Below are 25,555 nucleotides of genomic sequence, written 5' to 3'. Positions count from 1 at the left end.
ACAGAAAGAGAAGGCAGACGGAGAGAAGAGAAGGAGAAGGAGAGCGATATCCCAGCCCAGAAGTCAGACGAGTGAATGAAGGAGCCATCTTGGATATTTCAGACACACAAGATGCCATGTGCAGAAGAACTGAAGCCGCAGATAGATGGCTCCAGTAGAACCATGTCAACAATCCCCTGCCATTCAAACCACCCCAGCTGAAGCCCCAGACACTGTAGAGCAGAGACATACTACCCCTATATGACCTGCATGAATTCTGCCCACAGAATTGTAAGCATAATCAAATGTTTATTGTTTTGTCACTACATTTTGGAGTGACCTGTCATGTAGCAAAAGTAAATGAGAAGAGCCTTTGTGATACTTCTATATGCAGGTATTATGATGGTAGTCTCTTAGTGCTTAAAACCCTTTAGAAGTTCTTCATCACTAGGATAAAGTCAATTTTCTTTAATATGGCTACGAAGATATTTTATTATGTCACCTTCCCATCTTATCTCCGATCACCCTGCCAAACATATTTTAAACTCTAATCATATTGAACTAACTAAATACAATTAATCTTTCACACCTCTTTACACCTGCATATTCTATTCCCTCTTCCTGGAATGCCCTTCCCATTGCCTCCTATCCCTATTTCCCTGGCAAACTCATACTCATTTTTAAAAACTCAGGGTCACATATCTGAGCCAAGCTGAACTCTCATCCCAGAAATAATTAAAGGCTCCTACAGGACCATCTACAGCTTTCTGTAATCATTTATCCCACTGGCTGTCCCTGCGGTCTATGAACAAAGAATTCTATTTTGTTAATCTTCTTGTATCTAGGACTCTAGGGGAGTTCTGGTACATGTAGGCACCCAAAACTTGTCTATTAAAATGTGAACAGTAATGTCTTCCTCTCCTCTGTATTTCTAAAGTGCTAAGGTTACACATCTCACAACCAATTTTCACATATTTTTTTCATATGGTAAATATAACAATAAATGTATCTTTCTACCCTCAGGTAGAGTGAATAGCCCTGAGGAATAGGACTAAAGCTTAAACAACATTACATGCAAAGTACACAAAGGAAAAGCTCCAGTTTCACTTCCTCCAAATGCAGTGTATTCACAAACTTGTGCCCTGATTCCCGTGGGCTACAAAACCTATCCAAAGGGAAAACCCCACTAAGAGAAGCTTCTCCCTCCACCTATATGAAAGGTGCAGGTGGCTGAGAAAGGCAAGACCAGATATGGAGAGACAGAGGCTAGAAGCAGATGAAGCAGCTGCACAGTACTCTGGAAGCGAGGACAGAGGGCTGGTAGGGCTGTGATATGAGTAACAGGGAACCAGTCTAAAGAAAAAGGATGATCGAGGATATTTGGTCTGGAAGCAGCTAAACTTTGTCACTGGAGTGACTTCTTCCAACTTACATGATGGGGAAATTACTTTGGTTTGAGAAATAGTGCATCTTAGATCACAATTCTTATAGGTATCTAGTTGTGGGAAGAAACCTGGTTCCCCAAATATACTTGTTTAAGACTGTTTAATGTGTGCAAGCTCTTGCTGTGAAGGTCAAGTACGAAACTCTAATGTCTGGGAGTTAAGGGAACCTCCGAAGGAGTGAAGAAACAGTAATTTACATAGGCAATCAATAAGTCAACTAGCTGAGTTTCTTAACTTCCAGATCAAAGATCCCTGACTGGCACTACACATATAGGATTACAAAGTTACAAAACAAAGTGAAATTTAAAAAGAAAACAAAAACTACACACTGTACACTGGGAAAAGAAATATAAACCTACCTTCTCTTCTGAGGAAATAGTAAGTTTGTCACTTGAGATTAAGCTGCATACTTGTTCAATGCCGAGGTTGAGAAATTCTTCACTAAGTACGACATCTGCAAAATGCTGCTCTGTTTGGAAGGTAAAAAGAAAATCTATTAACACCAACAATCCATTATCATTAGTTTCCAACTGCCTTAAAAAGAAGATTTTCTTAATCTAACTCAAGAATGAGAAAACCAGCTCTACTCCCTCAAGGTAAAGATCTAGACATGGGTGCCAAGATCCCTCAGCAGGAAACAAATAGTTTCTTCAACAAATAATGTTGAGAAAACTGGATATCCGCATGCAAAAGAATGAAGGAAGGCTCTTAAGTTGATTTTGATTGGTGACCTGTGGGTTTCATGAACTTGAATATCCAAATCTCTTTCCAGATTTGAGAAGTTATCAACCATTATTTTTTTAAATAAGCTTTCTGCCTCTTTCCATTTCTAGAACTCTGATGGTTCACAAATTGGTCCTTTTGATGGTATCCCATAGGTCTCACAGGCTTTCTTACTGTTTGTCAATCTTTTTTCTTTGTTTTCCTCTGAATGGATAGTTTAAAAGTTCCTATCTTTAAGCTCACTGTTTTTTTCTTCTGCTTGATCCAGGCTGTCATTGATGTTCTCTATTGCGTTCTTCATTTCATTCAATGAATTCTTCCACTCCACAATTTCTGTTTGGTACTTTTTATGATTTCTCTTTGTTAAATTTCTCCTTTTGTTCATGTATTGTTCTCTCGATTTTGTTGAATTGTATTTCTATGTTTTCTTGTAGCTCATTGAGTTTCCATAAAATAGCTATTTTGAAGTCTTTGTTGGGTAAATCATAGATCTCAATGTCTTTGGGTTCAGTTACTGGAAGATTATTGTGATCCTTTAGTGGTGCTGTGTGTCCTTCATTTCTTATGGTCTTTGGAGTTTTGCAATGGTGTCTTTGCATTTGAAGTAGGAGTCACCTCCCCCAGTCTTTACTAACTGCTTTCAGGAGAGAGATACCTTCCATCAACCCTGCCAGAGATTCTGAGGCTTTCTCAGGGATTCAGTTCATTAGTCTCTCTCAAAATATGTAACCTGAAAATGAACTCAGTTTCATAGGTATGGTCTTACTTGGGCATAACAAAATGTGATAATCACATTACATTCTCTGGAACCTGGTTATATTATTGATTGCTGTTGAATACACTATCAACTAAAACCCTAACATCTCTGAATTGGTTTGGACAATACAAGCCTAATACTTGTCACAAAGCCAAGATGAGCAATTCTTCCTTTTCATTGAATGAATTCTTATTTGGCTTACCATACCTCAGTAAGGTACTGTCAAAATCAGTAGCTACTGTACACTGGCAATAAACATATACACACTAAAATGCACCAACAAAGCATTTACCTAAAATTTAATGCTAAAGGGCAGGTCACCTCAGAATGTATTCTGTTTCCTCTATGCATGTCCAGGATTAGTTTCCATATCCACAATCTTGCCTCAATCACCTCCTATCTTCATTACCCTAGTTATTACTCTGCTACCAACCTCAACTATTGTTTCCAATCCTTTGACTCACATCTTGACAGATTATTCTGTTGCTAGCACAGAGCTTTCACCATGACATTAGTAATTTGCCTTTACTGGTTTACCACTGCCACTCTGTAGAGCTGATCCAGTCATACTGGCATTTAATAATCAGTTGCATTTCTCTGAACATATCCCATAACTGCAAAAAAGCATAATTCCCAGTGTTTCAGACAATACCATAAATATGTAACATGCATTAAACATATACTATACATATATAACATATATATGCATGCTTCCTTATATATAACATAAGGATTCTCTAGAAGTATTGATTTTTTCCTGTTTGCTTCCTTCTTGCAAATAAAATAAGCTTATCAAGAAATAAAAGACAATCCCTAGGATTTGTCACACTAAGTATAAGGTAAGGTCCCTCATCCCAAATTAAGTCTAGTGAAATCAATATAGAAGTCCAGAGTTTTGCTTGTTCTGTTTTGTATGTATGCTGTGATAAGGTACAAAGTACCCTACTCGATTTCTAAACACCAAGCACCTTTTTGATTGAAATTAAATGCTAGGTGGGGTTCCTATAATTCTTCTGTACTCCCTCTAGTTTCTGATCTGAGACGTGAGGATAAGTGCATGGATAACAATAGTATTTTATATCTACAAACAGCTCATCCTTGAAAGACAAAGTGTTTTCGGGAAATTAAACCATCTCTGGTCTTCATTTTCCTAATTAATAAAATAAAAGTCTTAGACCAGATAACTGCTGAGGTTCCCTTCAAGTGCAAACACTCTATGATTCTCTGATTCTGAATACTATTAGACTCTAGGGGGAAAAAATTCACATCTATATCTCCAGCAGTTCCATTAACACAGACAGCTCTGACGAAACCTGAAAACAGCTCACGCATCTCAGCTGGAAAAACTGTCAACGAGGCAGAGCAAAGAGACTGCATGTAGTTTAGTATGGCATAAATGAGGACCATAATGAATGCAAGAATTTTAAAATGATTAATTCTTTTAAGACGTGTCATTTAAGTCAGCATGAATTCAGTCAAGAAGTACAGTAGATCAAACGCTTTCACATTCTCTGAAGAAAGAATCTTTTGTATCAGTCAATTAACATTGCAATAGACCATTGAATAATCAGCATCTATTCTTTGGTATACATATTACATAGTCAAGGCTAGTAATACCATTATTAAAACCACTCTCTCAACAAGTTTGAGAGGGCAGCTTTCAAAATCATGGGCTTGTTTTGACAGATGTTTACCCCAGTAAGTGATTCGTAGCCTAAATTACAGAAGAGTGGGAAATGATTGAAGTAAATTGACTGAGGAAGAAAATGTTATAAAAACTGCTTTTACAGAGAATAAGGAATAATCGAAATATGCTAAATTTGGGTGTGAGTTGACTATGGCTGGCCTGCAAACGACCTGCAAGCAAGGGTTAAACAGTACTGAACCTGTTATCACCCACAGCAGCTTGAGGAAAATTAAGTAAAATTCATAGTTGAAATTAAAATCTAACTTCCCAAAGAGTCTTTTGCTGGGACTATTAAAATTCGTCAAAACTCTTGGGTTCAGCTTTTTATCTCTTCTATATTTTTAGCCTAGCAAAAATGCTAAAAACAAAGGTTTTAATAATTTGGGAAATAGTTAAAATATGGGCACCAGTCAAAACACAAGCGAAATAAAAGGGTCCACAAACAAGCATTCTCCAAACATCCATACACTTGGAGTTAGATGTAAAAATTTCATTTTTACATAAGAAGCAAAAGTAATTTCATACAGCTTTTTAGCTAAGAAAATTACTCAACAGTATAACAAAGGCTGACTGTAGTCCAGAACACCATGCCTCTACATGTAGGTCATTTAACTTGGCTGGGCGGTCACCCTCTTTTGTTACTGGTTTGAAGCTGTGCACTACATGCCCTAGAGAAGCAGCTGGGCCCACGTGAACAGGCTGTAACTAACAGCAGGATTCTGCTAAGCCCACAAGAACAAGAGGATGACCAGCATGAATTCCACACCCTCCCCGCTCAGACTTTCTACCGTCCCCCCTCAGTTTCTCACATTTTTCCTTTCTCTAAAGATTATGAGATTACGAAAAATAAGCACAAGTTCATAGAAGAGATTTTCACGGAATACTTTAATACTTACATTTCACCTGTACAATTTAATTATAGTGAGCTCATTTCCAATCTGCAAGAGAAAGGAATGAAGCAGATCTTACGTCCAGGATCTCTGGTGAGTTCTCAAAGGATAAGGAATGTTTTAGTCTCCTAAGCGCAACCATACCTTGGGTCCAAGAGTATCCTGAGATTATGTAGGCTCTCTTTCCTTTCCCGTTCTGTCTCTCCCTCAGCTCCTCTTTCTCCTTCCTTCTTCTTTCTGTATGTACGTACGTACGTACGTACGTATGTATGTATCTATGTACAACTCTTCTGCTGTTCTTTACTTCTTCCTTTCCTACTTTCTCGCCTAGATAGATCTGTCACGGCCCCTACTTATCCTACTATCTGTGACAGGGAAAGAAAAAATAAGATATTAACTCTATCGCCACTGTCCTCCTTTACTCTCTCAGATCGTTTCACATGCTCTTGAACTTGAAAGTAATACAGAAGTTTGGGTAGATTTTCTAAACACATAAAGTGCTTGAATTGTAAAAAGAAAGGAGAAAGGAAGGAGCTGAAAAAAAATAATTTGTTTATGGCAGAAAAAGAGAGCTATGATCATTTTCCTGTATGCACTCCTCATCTCTCCACCTCTTATTTGCTTAATATATAAAAAACAATCAGATATTTTCACTATGAAGAACAACGGTTTTTAGTATTATACTGGACTATTTCTTTTAGAAAGTTTGTTGAACTAGTTATCAATACACCGAAGATACAGAAATAGCTTCATTATATAAGGTTGGTCACTGTAATTTTCTTGTTTAACATTATATAGATGAAATAGTACAACAGAATTGCTTCAAAATGATACAAGAGGATGTAAAAATTCATCAAGCTATAGGCTTAATGATTTGTGTCCCTTTCCATATGTATATTAGATTCCATTAAAGTTCATATGTAAAAAACAGTATCAGAGGAGGGGAAATAAAGAGAGGTATAGTAGAAGCAAGATTATCCAGGAGCTGACAACTCTTAATGTGGGATGATGCAATGTCACCATAAGAATTTTAATTAATTAATAAAAAAAAGTTGGATGATGAATATTATTGTTTTTTTAGGTGTTGAAATTTTTCATAATAAATGACATTATAAAATATTGCTTATAAATTTAAGAAACTCAAGTAAATAAAAGATTCAAAAGCATGGTATAACAGTAGTACATCCTTTAAGACTAGATTTTAATTTAAAATACAGTGCATTAAAAATTAAAAAAATAAAAATAAATTTTTCTTTACAATTTCGTGGAAGTGACAATAAGTTTTCCATGAAAAAGTCTTGGTATAATTATGAAGAACTCTACAAATTAAAAAATAAGGTGTCCCAATTTTGGTGGAAAATTGTTCGTATTTTATTCATAAATTGAAGATTTTAAATAAGAAAAAAAAACCCAAAATCTAATTATCTTCTAAAAAACAGTAAATGAGTTGGCTCTGATATGAGTAAAACTAAGAGTTCTGGTACATCATGTAAACTATGTATAAACATCTTTCTCATGGATCCTGCTTTATTCATTCTCTCCCAGCCCCTCTCTCTCTTAATAGTCAGTAACATTTGTCAAAACACTTTGGAGACAAGCAGCAGCCCTAAAAAGATATAATGTTAAAAAGTAATTGCTTCATGAAGAAAAGCTATCAAAAAATATATAAGCTTCCGTGGTTTTCCTAATATAAATCACTTATAACAGGCACATTACGTCTTGCAGTTAATGGGTCTTATGGATTTAGAAGGAATATTTTCTACTTAGCTGAAGAACAGAATTAGTTGTATGAGAACACATCAATGAATTCAAATTTGTCTTCGGTTTTTCTTAAAATGCCTCATCCCACTCAAAAGGATTACAGGAATATCATTACACAGTCTAGGCATTCCCCAACTGACATAAGGGTTGTGTTCTAAAAGTTCATCCATAAATAAGCTTTCTGGAATTCAGATCACATTTTCCTACTGAAACAATTTTACAAAGGGTAGTTAAGCCAATCAGGCCACACTATAGAAATCCATAAAGTTCAAATTTGGACCTATTATGTTTTACTGAAGCAGTGTGTTTTGTTTTGTTTTGGACTAACCACCTTATACCATTATTTCCTTGATAAATGCAATAGGAATTATAGCACTACTCTCCAATGTTTTACACACACACACACATATATACAGCCCTCACCCAGGTCTGTGTACCAAAATGTCCCTTACTATCAGAGTAAGCATGACGGAGCAGAGTTTAGACAAGGGGCTCTTGCAGGGCAGCAGTTATGGACGGTCTTGCAGTAACTGTTTCTATTGGGTCTCAAAGATATAGAGCAGTGACGGTAGCTTGTAACTTCCACAAGGTTTACCTTCCAGAAAGATGGTTAAAAAAAATAAAACCTTCCTCATAATCACTTTTAATATGTATTTTTAAATGTTTACAAACTCAGAGCAAAATAAATTATTGGTTACTTTTGAGTAGTTTAGCTACACCCAAAGCTATAAGAATTCTCCTCTCCAGCTGGAGAGATGGAGGACCTGAGGGTCCTACATAGCAACCGAGGGATAGCTTCCTTGACAACAGCAAAAAGCCCTCCTTCCTCTGCCACAGGGAGAGGATGCCAGCACAAGGTCCTAGAAGCTATTGTCTAAGGATAGGGCTGCCTATATTGGATCTACTTTTCTACTCTACCCAAAGGCATCTAAATTTCGTTGCTTTGAAGACTTTTAAGCAACAAGATTGTTTTCATGGATGCAAGAAAGGATGTAAAAAAAAAAAAACAGAGAAAAAATGACTTAATTTTCATCTATAAACAATTTCTTATATGCTCATTAATTTGAAATTTTTAAAGAAAAATACATAGAGATTTAATTATTTGCATAAAATTAGCTATTCTGTAATTTAGGCCCAATACCAATTTATAGGTTGTTCTTTAAGTTCAAAATATTATGAGCATGCTTCAATTATGCAGTGGTACTACTGTAAAATTGCAAATGTATTTGTATAAAGTTCAAATCCAGAAACAGGACACGACTTTCCAGAAATGACTATAGAATCATATCAGAACTCAAGAGTTCCCAATTTCTCCTGGTCTCAAACTCAGCCAAGGTCTATTCCACTTGCCTGCATAAGTGTTGGCCTTGTTCAGGAGGTCTGTGCAAGCATGCATATCAGCGAAAGCCCGGATTCCTAAGCAGTTGACAGGATGAAGCTGAGATTCCAGAAATTCACAGCAAGTCTTCTTCACATCCTGTAACTGTAACAGACCAGCTGCTGGCAGAAGCACCTACAACACACAAGTAAGCATGTTTAGGCAGCTGACTGGAAAAACACTGTAGCTATTTAAAACTTCTACATAAGGCATAAGAGGTCCAGCCATTGCTTATGATCTGCATCCGGATCCATACATAGAAAAATAATGTAACAATCTGCAAAAAGAAAAAGAGTGATGCCTCTTTATATTCCCCATAATTTCTATGGAGTCTTTCAAAGGTCTCTTCTTAGTTACAAGACTATAAGAGAAACTAGATCATATTAGATTGAATGGTTTTTTATGCTTACATAAATGAAATGTTCCTTTAAATTTTAAACACATAAACTTATTAGGATGCTAGGGGGTGCTATGGTTCAGTGAAAATGACTTCCAGCAGTCATGAGCTTCGGTGATCTGTGGGGCAGGGGTGAGCCCACAGTAATACACACCATAACAAAGCCTCACTTTGTTCTTCCACTGTCTGAACCATACAACGAACTGCCTTCCTTAGAGAGTAGGACAATTTTAAATTCAACAGTTTTTAGCTATAAGCAGATGTAGTGTCTCCAGAATGTATTATATGTGCTTTTATTACATAAAAGGTAATTGCTAATAATAATTTTTTTAATTTGTATTTTTATTTGAATAACTTCAAGAAATTCTGTGCTAATTACAGGTTACGCTATGGGATTTAGTCAGTATCTTCACTATAAATACTATATCCAACACTATAACTGCTTTTCAAATAATTCAATAATGAAAACATTTTTCCTGACAAGTGAAATTAGTACAGTGCTATGTTAAGGACCATATTTGAAAGTCAAATTTAGGAGAAAAAATTCATTAGAAGAAGTTCTCAAACATCTGCTATTCTTTTATAAAAGCCAAAAGGGGGGAAAAAAGCCTCAACTATTAAGAACAATGATCAATTTTAGAAAAAAATCTGTGTTAGCATTAAAAAAATAAACACCTAAGTTTCTATAATTGATGTTCATACAGGTCAAGCTGCAGTCCAAAGAGAAAAGAAATAGTTTTGAATATCTTTTACAATTTTCCTAAATCTACATAAGAAGTCCTGAATGTGGAAGAGAAAGAGTGTGTTTATGTCTTTCTGTAACACAAATTACTCTATTTTCTTAAAGGAACCACAGAAGCTCCAATCCTAAGGTTTAAAGCTCGCATGTGAGGGCCCATATATACCCGACCAAATGGTCATGAATTAAGTACTACTAATATTTGTTTTTTTCTGAACATAAAATAGTATCAAGAGATAATGGCTTTTCCTTCTGAATTTAAGAAAAGTGCAAATATTGCTATTTATAGCCAAACATTTTGTATAATATGTTTAGTGTGTTTCATTATGTTATGAGAATGCATCTCCATGGAGATATCTTTAGCTGAAGATAATCTGTAAATTGGAGGATTTTCTGCACTGGTATAATTGTGCTCTGAAGCAACGTAAAGTATATTCCACGCTGCTTACTTAACAGTGCAGCCATTTAATTCAGCAAATGGATATAGTTAAGAAAGTGGTCTTCAGTGTAAGATTCAATCATTGAAATTTGCACAAATGCTAATGATCACCCATCTAATCAGCGTTTTCCTAGAGACAACACAGTGTAGTACAGTCGCATTCAAACTGGGAATTCAGGACAGAGATACTTGGGTGGAAAAAGTGGCTGGGCAGAAGCAGGCTCATTCATGCATTTTTGGTGGGAGTATACATTGATTCATCAACCTCCACGAAGAGCAATTTGTTTATTTTAATCAAAATTACAAATGTCCATCCTCTGATCCACCAACTTGACTTACAGATAGACTAATATACGCAGAAAATCTCACATGTACAAGACATTCATTGGAGCATTATTGTGGGTAATAGCAGAGGTTAGAAAAAAGCCTAAATGTCCATCATTAGGAGACTGGTTAAATACTTGTCATCATCCATTCAATGGACTGCTGTGCAATCAGTCATTCAAAAGAATGAGAAAACTATGTGAATGGGATAATTTCTATATTCTTAATTGAAAAAAATCAGTGATCAGTTGATACTATAACATATGTACACACCCACACTTATATACACATCCATCTAAAAAAGAAGCTATAGCAGGCTTTAAAATTTTTATTTTGCTTCATTAATTTTAACATTATCACTACCAAATCCAGATCTACCTTACCAAGAGATTGAAATTCATAAAATTGTAGAATCTCAGATCTGGAAAGGATATAACAAGTCAGGTAGGCTAAGGACATAAAAGTTATTTTAATTATAGGCCATGTAGCTAGAAATTCACATATAATTTTTTATTGATGGCAATGATGAGTCAAGTGCTTCCATGCTCGACAATCATGTATTAAATATACCTTAAATGTTAGTCGAATGTATAAAACAAGTTGATTCATCTGCTTTTGTCACTAAATCCTTCAAAAATGCCTCGGTTTTATGATACAATTTTACTAGGACTAAACTTCAACATCTCGTAATTATAAAATTAATTACATACAGCTTCAAAAACAATAATTGGCCCAGGCTTACTAACATGACCCCTGGTGACCATCAGTCATTCATGATGAAAACAGGAAAGCAGCTAGGGCCATGTCAATTTTCTCAATTACTCTGTGTATTAGTTGGATAGCCAGCTGAAACAAAAGAAAATAAAACATGCTCCAAATTTCAGATGAACCATATCACACAGCCAGATCCACTTAAATAGCTGGCAGCCTATGACCTGGATTCTTGAGCTCAAATCAAACTTTCTAATTTGTCTGATGAAGAAACCAAATCCTAGAGAGGCAAAAGACTTGACCAAATCATATAGCTGGTCAGTGGGAAGCTAGAGATATAATCAAATTCACCAACAATTTGTCTACTGTTTGTTCCATTACCGTGAGCCCATCTCAAGGTGCAGAATGGAAATGCCTGTCTAATTTCTAAATTTCCAATACAATGAGTAATAAAGATAATAATTACTTTAACAATGCAACCTTACAGTTGTTTCCATTTACTGAGTAATAACTGCATCAGGCATTGTCCTAAGCACTTGACAGGCAACAATATCTCATTATCTCCATTATACACAAGTGAATACAGAGGCTTGGAGAACTTGAGTAACTTAACTTGCTCAAGGTCACACAACTGGTATGGAACAGGTCAGATCTGCTATGAGCGCAGTATTAACCAAAGTGGCTATAATGCTTTTAGATGGCACACAGATAAACATTCTCATGTTAATAGAAATATGTTTTTAAAGTTACCTTCTATTTATTTTAATAATATAAATTGTCTCTTAAGTAAATTAACTTAAGCAAAATTTGAGTCAATGTAGAGAAAAATATTAAATATGTAATAGTATCAGCAGTACAGAATATAGCAAAATCACAGCAGTGGCATGCAAATTCCTAAAATTTAGAAAACCATGATTTTAGAGATTAGGTTTAGTATTGTAATCACTCAATATCTGATATCATTCTGATTCCTGTGGTTTTTACATGTCACTGAAAAAGAAAAGAAGGGTGTGCTTTAACCTAGGGCTATCATAATTCCATTGCTTATTTTCTGCAAAGTGGATAAACTATACTATTAGTAACAAATGTGGCAAACATCTAGTAATGTAAAGAGATGGTTGCTTAATTTTCTATTTAGGTCACAAAAATACCTTAGGCATGCTAATCAAGAGGTCTAAAGAATAAATTTATATCTTTAAAACTAATTTTTTTGAGCTCTATAGAGCAAAGAAGCAGTTGAATATGTACTGTTTCTTACATGAGGTGGAATTATATTAATACCATAAATTTCCAGCCATATAGAATTAGGATCTAATAGAAAATTTCCATTGGCTTCATTTTCCATATGCTTCACTAGTATTAACCTTGAGACTGATGAAAATAACCCTAAAGCACGCTAAGATCCTCAAGTATATTCCAAAAGAAATAACAATTAAATTTGTTGTATGTTCTGAATGTTAATGATATAGTCTAAGAATCTAAAAGTAATTAATTCTCATATAGTGTATATATTGAGGGAGGGCCACTTTCCAAAAGCTAAAACATCTCTCTCAGGTATGCTGAGTCCTAAGAAAAAACGTAAAGCAGGTGGTTTGTCTTGGGGCCTAGCCCTCGCCTCTCCTTCCTGCAGCCTTCTCCCTACATGTTCCTCTTTTCATTCTTTCTTCTCCATCACCCCCGAGCTCTCCACTAGACCCTGGTTGTTCCCTCTATGGTCTCAGTCCCTTTCACTGCGAATAGCACTGCTCCATTTAATTTGCTCCCTAACGCTCACCACTATCGAAACTGATCATATGCATTTGCTCCCATGTTTACTGTCTCTCTCTCTGCAAAAGAAAACCCGCTCTATGACAGTAAGGTCATATCTGTTTTACCTCCTGTTGTACCCTCAGGTTAACAGAATATCTAGGTGCCTAACAAATGAATCAACCTGAATGTAAATTAATTTGCTACTCTTACGAATATCTGTATTTTAAAAGAGATACAATTTTGGATGTCTTTTGACCCAGAAATACAAATGCAATTTCTAGAATGTATCTGTACAGGACATTTGTGTCCCCTGCAAATCCTTTTGACCCAGAAATACAAATGCAATTTCTAGAATGTATCTGTACAGGACATTTGTGTCCCACTGCAAATCCTCTTAGCTCTACGTCTTGGCCAAGCCGCCACTGCAGCAACCAGGTCTAAGTAGGCTTTGATCACCTTTGTGAAAATATAACTTCACAGGGCATTGCCCCAACTCCTACCATATCTCTCTCAGGCTTCCTAGAAAGCACTGGGGTCTCACACTTGCCCAATCCGAAAACATGGGGAAATACTGCTTGTGGAGCCACCCTGGGCCAATGGAGAACAATCCAAAGGAAGATGATGGATAAATGCTTCGCCTTTTTATTCCCCAAGCAGCTAACTCTGAGACAAATTTCATAAGGCTTCTCAAAAGGTCCTGGTGAGAACATGTCACATTTAGCTGTGGCCAGATCTATACCACATTTTGAATTAGTTTTCCCTCCATTCCAATTCAAATCTCCAATTCACACACTGTTGCTCTCTTGGATCACTTTCCAAATAAACTAGCTGAAGAAAAGCCTTGCTTCCAGGAGAATAAACTTGGAATAAACTTGAATGTGGATATACTTAGCTATAAAAATAAGAATATTATAGTACTGTTTATAGCATCAAAAATTGAAAAGATCTTAATGTCCAATAACAAGAGACAGATGAAGTAACAAAATATCAACAAAATTGAATACTTCATAGTGTTAAAAGAGATACAGTAGACAAATATTTAATGACTTAGAAAAAGTTCCAAATATATTTAGCATAAAAAGTTAATTTCGAAACAGAATATACAGTATGATGCCCTTTTTTTGTAAACATATACACATAAACAGAGATAGTACTAGAGGACTATACCACCACTGTTAACAGAGATCATCTCTCATTAGTGGTAGTATGAAGGCTATTTACTTATTTTTACTTATTTTTATTTTCTACATTTTCTATAATGAATATGTACCATTTAAATTATCATGTTATTTAAAAGAAAGTCAAGGAGAAGAAGGTGAAGGAATGCCTTTCTGGATCTCTAGAGTTCTAGCCAATATAGAATTGGGTAAGGGGTGCTATTTATTTAGTCTACCACCCACCACTCGTCAGAGACTACCTCAGTCTGGCCTGTCCTCTGAGTACCACAAGTCTCAAATGCCTCTGATCATCAAGCTGGTGTTTTGTAGAATAAGTAAGCTCTATACATTACTCTTCTTATTCAAGCGAATAGCAGTATCTTTAAGTGCTTGGGGAAACATGAAGTGAAAGAACATGGCCAGCTAATTAAATAATCTTAACTGCAAATGCCATCATTTTGTTAAACGGAAAAAATATTTTCATCTAGATATGCTAATTTCCAACATAAGGAGACACACAGAAGCCTAAACATTTTATACTGTGGAGATGTTTTCTGCGATGAACAAAGAAGTAGGGGGAAAGCTGCCACTGATTAGTGAAGACAAGCAGAACACCAGACATGGAAGACGCCTGAGCCAAACAATCAGCACTCGGATGACACTCGCACACCAGCTGCACATTTTAAAGGAAGATGCTTTCATCCTAGTTCACGTTGTTTGACAAGCCAAATTACACATGAGATGTTTCGCTTAGACTAGTACACTCCTTCTGCTTGGCTATGAGGATCTGTAGTTTATTTTCAGCTTGGGCATTTTACTTCATTGGGAGAAATAATTTATGTGGTAAATCTTTTAAATCCTGAGCCATTAAGCAGTGTGTTTATTAGAAGACATGACCAGCGGGTCTGATTGCTCCATTTATAAGATTTCCAGATGTCTATGAAAACGTACAGACATGAAACTCACAATTCACTGTTTACAGTAAGTGCACTACTGAAAAGCAGATTTTTAAATTTCTCAGCTATTTTATATTCATATCAGAAGCATCTGTTTATTTAAAGTTCAAGGGCCTTGCATGCCAGAAAGGCCCTGAAAACAAACAAGGAAACAGCTGTCCGAAGGGCATGAGCAGAGGAAAGAAATAATCCCCACGCTTCAAGAAGCTGTTTGTTGTTGGACTAAAAAGTTTCATTATGAAATATAATCTATAACTTTCATTAGCATACATCTTATAAAATCTGATTAGGTCTGCAATTCATAAATAAGTCATGTTCCACAAGTTTATTTATTTCATTTGTCTGCTTGACACCCACTGTACATTTACTCATAGAAATGGTATTAAAAATAGTGATAAACCACAACATCGACGAGCGTAATATTACTACTTGACTGTTGCGACCTCAGGGTATATTGGGTGCAGGAAAGAAGGAAGAAGAAAGTTTCCTTCCTCTTTCTGGGATGTAGACCTGGCCCAGTGCAGAATTTTGAAATAGGAAGTGTTTGTTCTAGGTATCCTGCCATCTCATTCTTATTTCTACATCTCAACACCTTGGCCGCCAGGAGCCAGCCCTCTGCTCTGTGCACCCACCTATGATCCTCTACCCACATCTGCCTCTCACTATTGCTCAATATTTCATCCTCTAAATACACCTACCTACCTCCCCTCCCACTCCCAGCATATCTCTACTCAAGGTCCATCCCTCAGGACAGCTACTGCCAACAGGGTCAAAAGGAAAGCCATCTCATTAATTCATATTAATGACTGATAACGCATCACCTTCCAGGACAAATCTCTTCCAGAGGTATTCAAAGTTTTAAGACAGGCTAACCCTTAAGCAGAATACATTTGTAATTAATGTCAATTTCAATGGTATAATAAATGAAGGGGTAAAGCAAAGGTAGTATGGAAAAAACAATTGGGGGGCGGGGGCAATGTAGCTTTCAGGCAGTCTGAAAGCCACCTCTCCTATACTATCCTTTTTATAGCAGCTTCTTCCATTATTTTTAACCCAAGGACTTCTCTAAATCTCCAACTCACCCAACAGTAGTAGCTCAGAGTATAATGAAGTAGCACCTACCCCGTAGAGTTGTTGAAAAAATTAATTGGTCAACATTCAATACAGCACCTGGTACATGACCAGAATAGCACATTAGTGCTAATTCAAGGCTTTTTTTCTTGGACTGAACATTCATCCCTATGAAAACAGAATGCCAGGATTTTCTCTCTTCCTCACAAGATGACGTTCTATGCCGAATCATTCACAATTAGCATAAAGTTGCTTTCTTTTCTGATCAAGTATTCTACAAGTAAAAGTTATAAGCAGGGCCAATTTGGAAAAGAATAAACACAACATTCGAAAAGGAGAAATATAGTTGATACCTCACTAGTTATCAAATAAATATAAATTAAAATAATGAGAGCGCATTTTATCACTATTGATACAACTAGCCAACAGTCTTAGAAAGCAAATAAGCAACATTCATCAAGAGCTGCCAAGAACTATAAAAATTTAAAGTCTTTGACCTTGTAAGTACATTTCCAGAAATCTACCCTGAGAAAATAGTTCAAAAAAAATGGAATAGGCTACAATCTATGAATTTTATTTTAGCATTACTTGTAAGAGTAGCAGGGGGAAAAACAGAAACAACTAAAGATTTAACAATATGGCAACAATTAAGTAAATTAGTATTGAATCCACATGATGAAAAACTACAATCAATGAGAGATGATGAAGACTAACAATGGTTAAAGAAAACTAATATTTCTAAAATATTTACAATAACATTAAATGGACACACAGCTTTAACCTACATCATACTAGAAAAACTTAACGGACATCAAGTTCCATTAATCTCAGGAACTTGGAAAGAGCGTTGACAGACAGAAGAAACAACTGAACATTTCTACATGATTTATTTTTTCTAATACATAGTGGACATAAGTAAAGCAAGTAAAGAAAGTGGTCCACTGATCGTTTTAAGACAGCATGGCTCCCTGCCCTTGCATCCACCAGTTCCCTAGTTGGCAGCACTGGATCCAACCCTGTCTGTAATCAGAGAGAACATCTGGGCCTTAACTAAGCAGTTCAGCTCAGTCCCAATGCGACCTTGGGCACTGCAATTAGTTCCCCAGACCCAGTTCCTGCCACCTGCCCCTTGCTGCCTCCACTAAGGGCCCTTATCTCAGTGTGCCATGCACTGACCAGTTCTCCCAGAGGCTGAGATCCAGCCCCTGGGGCTCCGCCTGGAAGATGCAGAGTGCTTGTTCCCAGGCTCCTCTCCTCCTGTCCCATTCCTCCCGGGATCTCCTGCCTGTCTCAGCTTCCATTCATCAAACAGGGCCTGCCTACCCTAGAGGGCACTCCCTCACTATTCATTTAACAAATACTTATTGAGCTTCATTAAATACCAATCGCCAATTTACATCTAGGGATATAGCAGCTGGACAAATATACCAGCCATCCCAGAGCCCAGATTCTAACAGGTGGTGCTTACACTTAGTATGGGCATGTGCAGTGTCCATCATCCCAGTACTCCTGCCCTTCAAAGTCTAAAGTCCGCAGGCACTGAAGGGCTCAGGAGCTGTAGACATTAATATCCACTCTGCCACTGAGCTCCTACAAAGCCTCAGGGTCAGAATGATTAGTACGAAAAGAATGGAGAATAGAAACCACACCACAGGCTCTAGAGTCACGAACTCTGGTCTTGAATCCTGAATGGGCGCCATACTAACTGCGACCCCAGAAAATCACTTAGCCAATCTGAGTTGCAATTCTCTGATTTTTTAAAAATATCCTCTGTCCAGGATGCTATAAAAACTAAATGAGGTCAGTACTTGGCAAAGTGACTAGAAGATAGGCAGCCCCTTCTTCTCAAATGAATATTTTATTTTATTTCTACTATCAGCAGAATTAATTCATTTAATCTCTTCTTTAGTTCCTCATCTCAAGAATTAGTACAAATCAAAAAACATGTCTTAGTCTCCTGACTAACTGAGCATGCATTTTACTTTTATAGATCAAAATTTCCTTCTGTATCTCCATTGGATAATCCAGGATTCTTCCTTTCCACAACCTCAGAATTTCATGAGTAACTAAAGAACAGATTAACAGACTAACACTAACTGACTCCACATCTATCTTCCAAAAGTAGAATTTAAACTAATAGAGCACGATGGTAAGATTGAGAAATCAAGCCACTGTCTAAAGAACTTGGGACCAACAAGTACCTTCAGTAGGACTCAAAAATATTTTTTTTTTTTTGGGCAGCCATTCCCTAAGTAATCCAAACAGTTCCCTGGGCCACTGTATTTATTACATACAACTCCAACAACAACAACAACAACAACAACAACAACAACAACAACTCCTCCTCCTCCTCCTCCATTCTCTCTTCCTCTTGCCTTTTCCTCTATACCTGATCCTTTTTCATCTTTCTAAATCTTAAATATAATGCTAAAACACAAAGGCACACATGCATGGACACACACATAAACACACACTCATACATGTAACACACTCTTACTTCTTGGACAAATAGCTCTTTTCTAGTTGCATGTTACTTTTCACCTGAAATTATTTTATGCTCTCTCCTCCCAACCTTGTCTGTAATCAATATTCATAAACTATTTCTCAAATTTGTTTCTCAAAGCTTCAGCCTGACATGAAAAAGAGATTATAAGATAAGATCAAATTATTGCTGGAGAATAAAAAGTAAGAAAATGCATAATAGGAAAGCACAGGTTAATAATATTAATGATGATATCACATTTAATAGGCAATTAAATAACATCATCCATCTTACTGATGCCTCTCCCCGACCCCAGCTAGAGCTTAATCATAGAATGTGGTGTTCTCAACGATCCTTATCAAAGTGCATTAAGTTTTATTAATAACAGCCAAAAACTTTTAAAACACATATCCATCAACACACTATACTGCAGTCAATCCAAACAATGGAACTCTCAGCAATAAAGATCTACTGAAACATGCTGCAACACAGATGGCTCTCCCAAGTGTTATGCTGTGCCAAAGAAGTCGACCTCAAAAGAATACATTCTGTATGATCTCACTCATATGAAGTTCGACAACAGGTAAAACTAATCTATAATAGTAGAAATATTAGTAATTGCCTGGAGTCAGGGGTAAGGGATTTTTTTGGGAAGAGCTTGAAGTTATAAATACTTAATATTTTGATTTGGGTGTGGTTTAATGGGTGTATGCAATTGTTAAAACTTAGTAAACTGGACAGTTAAGATCTATGGTATGTAAATTATACCATACTTGGGGTGGGGGAGGAATGCTTTAAGCTCACACTAAGAGATTAACCAGAGGTCAGTGGAAAGCATGCATAAATTATGAAACATTTTTTTTAATGGAATATAATTCTAGCTGATGGAATCCAAAAAAAATCAAACGTATTTACATGACCAAATTTCTACAGAAGCATTAATAAAGTTAATTTTAAAATAGCAGCTTGTGAATACATGTTATAAAGTTTTCATAAATTATGTTTCCTAGGTAAAGGCACGAGTATCCTTAAACCAGATGATCTTCAGAAGCACACTAATTTTACTAACCCGACAAGAGGATTAAGACGAGGTCCAAAAGGTAATAGTATTTTTTAAAATTATATGTCAATAATGCTAGGGTTTATACAACCTTTGGATGACCTCAAAGCAAATATGACAGAACCACAGATTGTTTAAAACCTGTAGACTCTCCCCACCTAAACTGGTTTCGACAGAGGGACCCTGAACACTGACAGCAAGCCTGATACAAATGTGCTGTCCCACTCAGGCTCCATACCTAAACATCAGGCCACGACCAAAAAACCAGGAAAAAAATCCATCTAATAAGGACTTTGTTGTATTTCTAAATTTTCTCATCCCTGCTCAAATTACTACCATGTTGCTACAATATGTTATATCATAAATCAGGACAGAGTCATTTTTTTGTTCATCAATAAATGCCTTTTATGTACCACATAAAGGTACTTAAATATGAACTGCAAAAATGACTCAACTGTATGGATACCTTCACGATTATAGTTTAATACTATAAAACCATTAGTAACTTAATTGTTAATGCTTCTGGAGTACCTAGCTTTTCTCCAAACAAGAACTTAAAACACTTCAGTTTAATGTCCATCTAGTTTTATAAGATGTTCTTATAATAAGCTTCTAGATTTTCTCAAACTAGCTGATCTCAATGGTTTCTTCCATACTCATTTTACATAATAAGCTTCTCATCTGTTCTGTACTCCTAACTTATGTAGAGTAAAAGATCATTTTACCTGGCATGATTGGAGAATGCATGGTCTCACAGTCAAATATTTTGATTAAAATTATGAAGGATACCAACTTCAGACTTAAAATATAATAAAATAGAATTAACATCAATATTATAAAAAATTTAAAATTTTATAGTAATTAACATAAAAAATTAATAATTTTGTGTCTCTGGATAATAGTAATAAACTTAAATTATTCCTATCTCAGTAAACTGATCAAATGCCAGGTTAACAGATTTCTGCGTATTAGAACATCAGATAAATTCATTTCAGTGATAGGCTTTTCTATTGCTGTACCATAAATAACCACTAATCCTGAAGATTTGATTCAAGGCATTTTATTTTATTTTATTTTTTTGAGTTCTAACCTGTGTATTCCAAGCACATAATCTGCTAAATCCTTTTACTCACAGAGGACTCATTCTATATTATGAGTTAAAGAACGTGAATGGACAAACAAGAAACCTTCCTCAGACGCTGGTGGGAGAAAATACCACTTCTCTTCCAGCCACCACATGTCAAACCAATGGAAAAGGCTGTTAGAAATCAAAGATATAAAACAGTGCTGAAATCACCAGAGTGCTGGCTCCACACCAACCCCAAAACACAAGACTTATTGGATGGAGAAAAATCAATAACAAATTAAGAGTCTCTTTTTTGGGGGGGCAGGGGGAGGGGGGTAAGAAATATGTATCCTGATTCAGAATACAAAGAGTGGGGAAAAGGTTACATGAGCCATTTTTTTACCCAGTGATCCCAACCTCAATGAGTTCTTTTTCCTCATGGCCTCAAAGCTTTTCTTTTATTACTTCTCCATTTCTTATTTCTGATCAACATTCATAGAGAACTTTAATATTTTTTACGAGATTTAACTGGTATCTTTTATAGCATTTCTGTAAGGTTTCAAAGCATTATTAGCTTCATTTAATAGCTGAAAAACATAGGGAAAGGTTAATGTCTTAAGGCCATTCTTGAAGTCAACAGTAAATTCAAGATTTGAGCTCTAAATTCTAACATGATAAGAGCCAGAGTCCACTGGCCCAGGAAGTTTTCTAGCACAGAGCCAATCCGAGGGCTCCTTTTTATTTTCTGAGTTGTTCAACAGTAATCTAAACATACAGCATTCTCATACAAGTAATTAACACGATTTTACCCTAAGACGCTACTAAAAAGATTTACAAAACTGTACAGTAGATGCTTTTGTTCAGTTTGAAGACTGGGCTTCTACTGAACTCCTCTGGTACTTGGGCAATTTCTAAATGTGTGGTCAAGAATGGAAAATGGTTATTCTATCAAGATAACTCAAGGGCAGATCTGGAATGAGACTGCAGCTAAGCTTAAAACATAGTTAAATATATAATTATAATATCTATCAGAAGAAATTATTTTTAAACTAAGGTGCAAATGGTCCATATTATTCAATTTCCCAGGGAAATAGATGAGAATTCAAAATACTAGAGCCCCCTGCCCTCTAGTTGAGAAAGCTAGCCTCAAAGAGCCACTGTGGTTGGTAGAGTTTGTCACATTGGTGCTGAAGGGCAGAAAAAGACAACTACCAGATTATAAAATGTTCAGAATGTATTTACCTGAAGAGCAGTTATTGTCAGTTTTTCCGGTATCGCACAAGGTAGAGAAACACTGGATTTGACAGCACTCAATCAATGTTCTGATCACTAGAAATGTATGTTTTATAGTGGGATGACAGTTCATTAGGGCCCTCCCTTTATGCGTTTGAAGCAAGCCCCGCTTCTCAGTGATTGCATGCTCACCAAACGATCCTCTGGTCACTAATTTTATCTCTTAGGTACCTAGATCTTGGGAATGATGCACATTGGATAATGCACACATATAGAGTCACAAGAAACACTTATCACCCTGTAATGATAACAAGCTATAAATAAGGCTCCCAAGACAAGGGCCCTGTCTATCTTGCTTGATACTGTATCACTAGGGCTAGAACACTGCCTGGCATGTAATAGATGCTCCATTAATTTTTAATGGGCTATTACTGAAAAGTAGAATTCATCAGGATCAATATCAGCAGTGGAAAATTGAGCAAGCTCGACAGCGTAGAAGTAGGAAAGGGGAAGAGCAAGCCAAGTACAAAAAGGCCTTTCCTGGCCTATCCTGCTCTGGTCACAGATCTTAAAAGCCTTAGGTCTTCAAGTTCAGCCCATTCTGTCCTAAACTAATCCTGACCAAGACTGCCAAGTTCATTAGGAGTTTAATCAGTGTTTAGGGTCTGTCATTAATCTTGTTGCCCTAAATGTGCTGTGCTCCCCAAAGCACCCTCATGCTTACCAGAACACACTATGAGCCCTAACACTCCACAGGACTGAATATAGGCCCAGATCCTGGCTTTGCTGTCCAGTTCCCTAATGTGGAGGAATACAATCCCAATTACAATTCCTGGCCCTTACCAAGTCTCTTTCTAGACAAGCTAGAACACAAGAGCTGTAGGTTTGAGTGACCGGTTCACTCAGTGCAGCTCTTCCTGGATCAGAGACACTGCCATCAGCCTAACAGCAGGAACAACCACCAAATACCACCATTACCACCTATACCACCATGAGACCCCCACTGCCACGCCCCCTCCAGCACCTCATTCAAACCTAAATTCATCACTTGTCCTTGAACATTTTGCTTTGAACTGCATGCTACCCTTAGTTTAAAATATAATTACTGAGTGCTTGCTCCCCCATATCAGCGTCCCTATTCCTGGCCCCATTCATTTCTGACTCAAGCCTCAAATCTCACCAGGCTTTTAGTGAGGTCCCAACACATCACCTCTACATGATCCAGTTATCTAATGACTGATGTTCCACAAATTCTTAGAAAAGAAGGAACAGAATTAACCCCTTTTACAGACAAGAAACTGAGGCTCCGCGAAGTTCAAGAATTTGGACAAGGTCACATGGTACTTACATGGCAAATCCAGGCTAAGTCTATATTTATTATGCTTTGTTGATGTTTTGTAGTACTTCGCAGGTACTAATGTCTATTTAACTGCTAGTGTGTCTTCAGAATCTATTTTCAGATTAATATCCATCTAATGGGAAGCTCATTTCAATGTTTATCTACACAATGCAGAAATATACTCAGCAAAAGCACTCTTTACAAACTCTGCTTAACCTACTCATCTGATTAATCAACTCTCCCCACGCACTCCACTAACTGTGCTCTCTAACATGCTTGCACACTTCTGTCCCTCTGGCTGAGGTACATTTTATCAACTCATACATGTAGGATTTGCTCTCAAATCTGTTTATGACACTTGCACTTGTTACTGAAACTACATAATTTAAATAAATATATGTAATCTAATGAAATGTGAATGTAAAAAGTTCTATGAAAACTAAGTTGACTGCTTTAGAATCACTTGACCAATGTGTTAATGCAAAAAGATTTTTTTTTTTTTTAACCAAATCAGACATGGGAGGACTTTGAAAAAGAAATTGTATAATTTGAAGACGACTTTGCACTGAGATTTCTTTTCAAGTATCTCAGTTCTTCCTGCACTTAAGAAAAATGCAAAATTAGAATTGATGCATCATTATGGTGTGGCACGTACAAGGAAGAGCACGCGGCTCTCCAAGCAACTGACCATATTTAGTTCTACAGCAAAAGACTGACATACAATTGTACAGTTACATGTTTTAGGTTAAAATAAAATTTTAGGAGATACAGTACCTATTTTTTTTAATGGTTTCTCCACTTGAACAGGCTTTTCTGATTAAGTAGTCAATCATATCAACAGGCCTCCTACCGTGTAAGCCCCGCCCTGTGTAACACCATCTGCTCAGGAACGCCTCATGGGTAAAACGCTGTACAACATACTGCTAATACTTCCTGTCTAAAACAAACAAAGACAACCTGCCCTACACCGCCAACTAGATGGACATACTATGTCGAATTTTCTATTGTACTGTAATTGTGTTAAACACTCTGGTGGGTTCGTTACCAATAATTAATTTTAACTGTCTCCTCTCATTTAAATTCTGTTCAATCTAAAAGGATGAGATTTTCTACCACAAATAATTTCAATTTATACAATATATGTTTCAGAACTGTGTAAAACCTGTCCATTCAATATGATCAGATGCTTATTAATATCTTTGGAGATGTTAAAAGGTGTGGTATAGATGGAACCTGTGAGTGAACACTCATTAATTTGGGAATAAGAGCATTTATTTACATTTGGCACTGTCTATTAACATCTTTAACTTTGTTTTTCACACTTACCTCAAATGAAAAGTCTTACCTACTTTTAGCAAGCCAAAACAAATACCCAAAAGCTGAGAAGTCAAAACGCATGTAACAAAACCACAAATTTAGCAATGAAATAAATGTTTAAAAAAAATAAAGATCTTTTAAGATTCTCCAAAAATGGTAATTGACACATCAAATGAAGAAGAGGAAACCTTCAATAACTTTTGGATGATGAAAAAAATATTTTTCAGTTATAAAGGTATTTTAATTTTTTAATTTATAAGCTCTCTTTTTAAGCAACAGTGGTTAATGACAACTTAATAGTTGCTGTATAAGGTTATAACTAATTAATCTTCCAGAGCTTCCTCATTTGCAAAATGGAGTAATATCTATCTAATATGATGAATATCAAATGAGACATATGTAAAATGTCCAGCACACAGCTAACAATAAACCCATGTGAAACCCTTCAGATCATATATAAAGCCAAATATTCTTAATAGTGGAAGAGTTGAGGGAGACAAAGTATATGAATTCTCTGAAAATGCATGCGAAACTGTATGCATATATACTTATGTGCATTTTATTTGGATTTTTCATCAGATCCTCAAAGGAGTCCATCACCCCAAAAAGCATAAAAGCCTATTTTATAATAGCCTTTGGCTTTATTTCTTCTGTTCCCAGATTTATAGGGCTTATAAACTTTTATTGGAATCTCTAGATACAAGCTAAATTTAAATTAACAACAACAAAAGTTCAATTAAAAACATGGTTATGGCAAGACATGTATTCTCCTTTTATTTCTCTTTTAAAAAAATAAACTTAAATTCATTTGGCTCAAATTATTCGCCAACCTTGCCATAAATTAAAAACAAAAAAACAAAAAAACAAAACCCAAACTCAAAACTAAATTTTAAAA

General features: G+C 36.2%; 1 protein-coding gene across 6 annotated transcripts in view; it reads right to left on the bottom strand.

The window, feature by feature from the left end:
• KLHL2 (kelch like family member 2) overlaps nucleotides 1–25,555 on the bottom strand; it is a 77,299-nt gene that overhangs the window by 19,438 nt on the left and 32,306 nt on the right. For all 6 annotated transcript variants that reach the window (XM_011363712.1, XM_023532708.1, XM_011363713.2 and 3 more), the window contains 2 exons: nucleotides 8,593–8,755; nucleotides 1,784–1,893 (listed from right to left, as the gene is read on the bottom strand). In XM_011363712.1, coding sequence (XP_011362014.1) covers nucleotides 1,784–1,893; nucleotides 8,593–8,755 — 273 coding nt within the window. The remainder of the gene's footprint in view (nucleotides 1–1,783; nucleotides 1,894–8,592; nucleotides 8,756–25,555) is intronic.

The sequence above is a fragment of the Pteropus vampyrus genome, unplaced genomic scaffold (assembly GCF_000151845.1).
Source record: "Pteropus vampyrus isolate Shadow unplaced genomic scaffold, Pvam_2.0 Scaffold88, whole genome shotgun sequence".
NCBI classification, from domain to species: domain Eukaryota; kingdom Metazoa; phylum Chordata; class Mammalia; order Chiroptera; family Pteropodidae; genus Pteropus; species Pteropus vampyrus.
Note: the sequence above shows the minus strand (reverse complement) of the source record. Positions and strands in the feature narration are given on the sequence as shown.